This window comes from Leptidea sinapis, chromosome 30 (assembly GCF_905404315.1).
Source record: "Leptidea sinapis chromosome 30, ilLepSina1.1, whole genome shotgun sequence".
In the NCBI taxonomy this organism is placed as follows: Eukaryota; Metazoa; Arthropoda; class Insecta; order Lepidoptera; family Pieridae; genus Leptidea; species Leptidea sinapis.
Genome location: NC_066294.1, coordinates 9,965,903 through 9,972,288, shown reverse-complemented (window position 1 = coordinate 9,972,288; position 6,386 = coordinate 9,965,903). Strand labels below are relative to the sequence as shown.

At 32.8% G+C, this 6,386-nt stretch overlaps 1 protein-coding gene across 1 annotated transcript in view; it reads right to left on the bottom strand.

Moving 5' to 3' along the window:
• Positions 1-3,289: 3,289 nt before the first annotated feature.
• LOC126973793 (low-density lipoprotein receptor-related protein 4) overlaps positions 3,290-6,386 on the bottom strand; it is a 43,537-nt gene continuing 40,440 nt past the window's right edge. Inside the window, exon 35 of the mRNA XM_050821112.1 lies at positions 3,290-6,124. Within this exon, the coding sequence (XP_050677069.1) occupies positions 5,990-6,124 (135 nt within the window). The 3' untranslated portion in view covers positions 3,290-5,989. The remainder of the gene's footprint in view (positions 6,125-6,386) is intronic.

The following is a 6,386-nucleotide window of genomic DNA, read 5'->3' as shown; positions in this document are numbered from 1 at the left end:
GAACGCAGCGGAGACCAATCGTCAATCTAGTTGTATAATTAAATATTGACCAGTCACACTGTGTTCAAAGCTTGAATGCTTATCTGAAACAGATTTAAATACATTCCTCAACGTAGACTTAGTAATGATAGTAAATGATGTATATAAATGATTAATTATTTTTGTACAAAAAATTTCCTCTGGACTTTGTAGCTTTATCAAATTTGTAAGTTAGTTGACATGTGTATTAGTTTCGGTAAAGTATTTGCAAGAATACCAAATATTACTACATTATCATAGTTTTTGTTAAACTAAATAATATTAATGGGCTTATATACGCCACGATTGTATTATGCTAGATAATTTACTGTTTTTCTATAAAATGACCATTAAACTATTAGCTTTAAATAAATATTAAACTACTTAAAAATAAAAAGACTTAAAATTGGAATTATTAATTTTCTATTAAACGAAAGAAAATCAGAATATCATGTTAAAGTATATATACATGTGTGTTTTTTGAGTGAAATTGAGGCTGTTTGGAAAACCCAATCAAAGGTTTTTCATGAAAGGACAGTCATCAGATCTGGAGCGGAATAGACAGCTGTTGAGTGACGTCACAACGTCTCAACACCACTTGGCATTGCCTGACCGAGGTTTAGTTTTGAAGATATGATCTGCGTCCCCCATCTACATGAAAAGGATTGCTACGCAAGGCAATGTATTTATTTTATCACAAATGCATTCCCAAGATTGCAAGTTCTAAGTCTTTTTATATAATAAAACAGTCTGACATTCCAAAGTGCTGTAAGAATATATTGTTGGCTATATGTTTAAGAGGCTTAATTAAGTTAAATAACTAGTCATTAGATACAATGTCTCTGTTTTAATTATAACCATTGATAATTTACAGTAATTTCAGTAACTTTGCAGAGCGTTCTGGCCAGTACCTAAATGTCTTTGTCAACCATTCTCTGATATTTCGAAGTCTTTATTGTCATTTAAAATAATTTTAAAATATGTAAGCAAATACATGTCAATAATGCACAAATAAAATTTTAAAACAAAATTTTATGAACGATGCGGGACTCGAACCCACGACGTCTCGCGCTGCGTGCGAGTGTTCTTCCAAATGAGCTAACCGTTCGAGTGACGTATCGTCATAAAAACTTGTATGCTTTGTTCAACTCTCCGGGGGTCGTGGGTTCGAGTCCCGCATCGTTGATAAAATTTTGTTTTCAAATTTTATTTGTGTATTAATCCCAGAAGTGAGGGTTGGCACTACAGCAGTGCAAACTAACAGTTGGTAGTATCATCACTGTAGACGGTCGTGCCCTATATAAGCCAGAGCGCTAAGTTCGAGTAGGCATTACTTATTGTGAATTCTAAGGGGTAACTCTGCCCAAATTATACTGAGTCAGTTATTATTATAATTATTAGTGGAAACTGTAAAATACAGACAATTTTATTAAGTACGTTTTAATTACCATACCCCTTCTACACTTTATACGCTAGTTTATTGTAAGTCTTGGTTTTAAGTATGAGATTTTCATGAAACGACTGTATTGTCCATAACAATTGTAAATTTTTACTTCATTTATTTGCAAATCCAAAGAATTATAATTGCTATTGCTGTAATCATATTCACTAATTATATTATAGCCCGATTTCTATTAAGAGTATGTTATTATGTTCAAATTTTAGCGGGATAGTAAACTCTGTGATTTACACTGAATTTTATATCTTACTTTTAGCGTTGTACGTTATTACTAGATTAATATTAGTTAGAAGTTGATGTATATGTTTCGGTGTAAGGCTGGTTCTGTCTATGAGTTATAATGTTGAATAAAATGTTAGGCCAATAAGTTTGTTTTATTTGACTATTGCATCATCAAAAATGAACAACTATTTATACGATGAATATACATGTTTGTTTCCGAGTCATGGATGTTTATATGTATTTATGTATGTTTAAGTAAGTATATTGTATTAAATATATCATTGTATTGTACCCATTGTGTACGCTATAGTTTGGGTCAAGATAATTTGTGAAAGTGTGTCAATATTATTATTATTATTTGTTTTAATCGTCTGTAATCATTTATTTTCTCAAAATTGGTTGTTTTAGAATTCTTTTTAATGTCAGTTGAAACACTATCACCGCTTCGGAAACAAATGGCTGTAAATCTATATTTACAGTTTCGGTATTTTACATTATATACAATGTATGTAAAGTGATGTACCGAAATTACTCAACCGTTTTGTTCAACTTGCGTAAGTTAAAAAAAATTGTGATTAAACATAAGAAAACTCAAAAGAGTAATACTGTACAGTTATTTACTAGTTTCACATGGAAAGTTTCCGGGAGTTTTTGAAAATTGCTAATTTTACAGATTTTAATGTGCTCTTCTTGAATTGTAACTCTGCCATCTCGTATTTTGCCGCTCGCGCCGCCATATTGAAAAAATGGCGCCTAAAATAATAATAAATTGTTTATAAAACGTTAGGCGCTCGAGTAGTTTTGACTGATCACATGATCAAAGTACTGCGAGTACCTTACCTCGAAAACGCCAGTGCTCACAGTAGAATATGGCGGCGATTTAAGACGTCATATATTTCCCTACGGCACTGCGGCAGTATACTGGCTGTCCATAACAGAATGAATTTTTATATAGTGATAGCACTATGCAGTGCTCGCAGTGCATATCGGAACATACCCCTAGTGAATCCTAAGGAGTGAATCGCTTTTTTCTAAGAGAGTTTCGCTAGGCTGGTGCGTATGAAGGGCGTTATCTACAGCGCATGCGCGATGCCATCCATCGATATTGCGCAGGTCCTTGCTCTTTTTAAGTGTGAAGTTTCCCCCTTATATGTTTCACAAATACAATGAAATTAAGCAATAAGCATACACTGTATTTTCGTAGCCAGTAGTCGTAATTGTAGTACCTACGGCTAACTGAAAGCTATAGAAACAAGCTATAAGACCATGTAAAATAAACCATTCTATAAACAAAATAAGGGTCAGAGCGTGGTGAGTGAGTGATAGTGTGCCGTACGGCACTTTCGGTTTTCGGCACAGTTAATTTAACTCGGACAGCGACCAGTCTCGGCGGCGTACGGCCTGACACTCAATACTTTTGTCTTCCCAAGATTGCTTAGCGACCGAGTAAATTGTGCATATGTGTGCGTGCGTCGATTCGGGTGCTCTAGTATGAAGTCAAAGTACTGTTCTATTATTGTGCTTGTCCTGAGTAAAAATATTTGGATATTGAAATCGCAACATACTCAACGATCGAATGAAACCACAATGTTGAATAATATCTATTTATTAATTTCAATACAATAATAAATTGGACAACAGTTTAAACACCTTTTATGGAGGCATCCAAGGTGTAAAAGCTGTTTCTTACATAACTAGAGATCAAATTTGTAAAACTGATATTGAAAATAAAATAATTTTGAATTTTGGCACTGGTAATGTCGCACAAAACCTAGACAATGTTGAGAACTATTTGTGTGCGTTTCTAGCACCTTACATCCAAGTCGAATAATTTAAAATTAAAGAAATATTCACCCATCACCAAGATCATTCTTTACACAAAGCATACCATATCACAGCACTCCACTTTCTTTCTCTTACAAGCTATGTGCAAAAAGAAACCATTTGTCTTAACTCGTCTGGCCTAAGGCCAAGAATATGCAAAATATTGACTGTATCTGACAACATTGTCGATATAACTATAATTCTTTGACCTATGGAATTGCATCCCGTGCCACATAATTAAAAAAATATATAATTCTGAAGTTTCCGAATGTAAAGCACCCTTGCAAATAAACGCGGGAAACGTTATACGTCCGAATAAACCAATCATAACCAAATGATTTGACACGAGTCTCGTGCCAGATTTTGGCGAGACAACACGTCCTGAGGATACCTCGTATAGAGGCGAAACACGTGTCGAATTGTTTAAAGACAAATACTGGCGGAATTAACACTAAAGAAAACTCAAATCATTTGGATAATTATGGATTACTGCAAAGTAACGCCTACTTCAATAAATAAACCAATCTTAAGCAAAATGTCTCTTTGTAAACATTTTGCATATTCTTAGTTTATTCTCGGGTATAACGAAAGTTATAACTTTATTCCTAACTATTATTTTATTTTGTAAGGCCGTTCAAAACATTATCGATTTATATGCCAAACAAAATGTTCGTATCTATACACGCCATTCATCTTACAATATTTCCTTTAATCTTATGTTTTGCTGAAATTAGTACCTTACCATTTAATGGAACATAACATACTATACACAATATAATTTATTCAATAGGTGGAAAATAGTTACAGATATTGTAAGATATAATATTATTATATCGTAATATAATATATATAATAATAATAAGTAAGTATGTACCTACATGCAGGACAGGATAATTTAGGATAATTTCAAAATATTTTATCTTTTTCTACCCTTATATTCTCTAATAGGAAAGTTGGCTTAGCAACAAAAGTGAAGTTGAATGCATTTGAATCTGAATTTTCCTAAATAAATCCTTTATAAACTAAGCGCTCATTATAACTATCCAGAACTTCTGAAAAATATTTGCATCTATGATTCTGTTAATGCTAATTAAAATATAATTTGATATAATTAGCTGAATAGAGGCAGCTAATCCATTCTGAAATTAAATAATAATTATTGCAACTGATTTTAAACCAATAGCAGCTCTAAAATCTATCTTATTAGAATATACGTAACACACCCTGTGAAAAATAGTGTTGCCACTTCACGCACAGCGCGATTTGTAGATGTTATTCCAGAAACTTAATAGTACACAGTTATTTTATAACGTCATTTACAATTATCAACTAAAATTACATACAGACTCTTATTTACTAAACAAATCTTCTGATATGAAGTGTCAAGATTTGCAAATACTTGCATTACAATAACGATACAGTTAATTAAACCACTCTTTTAGAATTAACACAAATATGATTATAACAAAATATTTACAATTCAAGTGTTAACAAAATATAATAATCGTAATACTAATTAAGTATTTACAATTGATATTTTATTGTCACCATAACATTATTGTGGTGAACTAAATGTCAGATTCATTCAACGATTGAAACCATAAAGTTTTGATTTTTGTATCGAAAAATTATTAGGAACCAATAAATATCCAGGCCGAAGTACATCATAAGTTTTCTAATTAAAAACAATTTAACACTATATAAAATTCTTACAACATGTGTCATCTATAATTCCCCGTGAGCCTCGGAGTAATAATGGATGAGCAACTTGTACAAAAATAATACCAAATATCTCATTACATCTAATAACAAAGATCTATATTGACTCGCGATATCAAGTCTTGAAACTTATCTTTTCTTTAGCTCGCGCCTTCAATACTTCTCAATCCTGGATATCGCAGTCTGAATTGAGACTTACGTAACAACACATTATACTTATCTAAAGTCTTACGTTTTAAACAAACGTCTACACCATGGGTTGTGTCATAAACAAAATACTGTGCTCCAAAAATTTGATCACGAAATTCTGTAATCCTTTTATATGAAGCTCTAGACTCGTAGAGTTGTTTTTCAATCTCCGCAATTGACTTTGGGAAAATTACATTAAATTTGATGTTACTTCAGGTCCTAAAGTTGCTTACTTATTAGTCACTTTAATTGCTAGCAAATTTCTTGTGAGGGTTATTAATTCTTCTCACACGAGGTCATAGACGAGATACTTTTGACAGAAGTGATAACTACATACTCGTGTCATGATATGTGACATGACTTTGACAAGTTATTTAAATTTATTTTCTTTTACCGCTGTCAATGTTATTTTCGGTTCATGACACTTTAACGTATTGCCGATAGAGAAATATATCTTGTCTTGGCCCTCGTGGTATAGGACTTAATGTTACAAGTTTTCTACCGATTCTAGCTGGGTATTTGTTGGGTCCTAATTGTTCGAGGACATCAACTCCACTATTAGGTGAAAGAGTGCAGGGTGACAGGTTCAAAGTCGTCGTGAGTTGGAGGTCGGAGCGGCTGTCTGTGAGGAGGCGGAGGTGGCGGCGGCAGAAGACTGGTTCCCTCCGGCATGTAAACGTTGGTCACACGATTCTGGTTGAAACATTTCAAATGATTATTATTGAATTCTTTAAATGAAATGAGAACGTCGTAATCTCATTTCACCACAGTTAAGGTAGGTATTATTATAATTCTAAGTTTTGTAGTTTTGACTTTTTAGTAAACTTTGCATAATAATATTTTCAAACTAAATTAATAGCTTAAGCAATGATTATCAGGTCTAATAGTAGATAATATGGTGTTCCTACGTGAATTAAGATGATTTCAGGCGGAGCCTTAATAATTTGAGTTAACA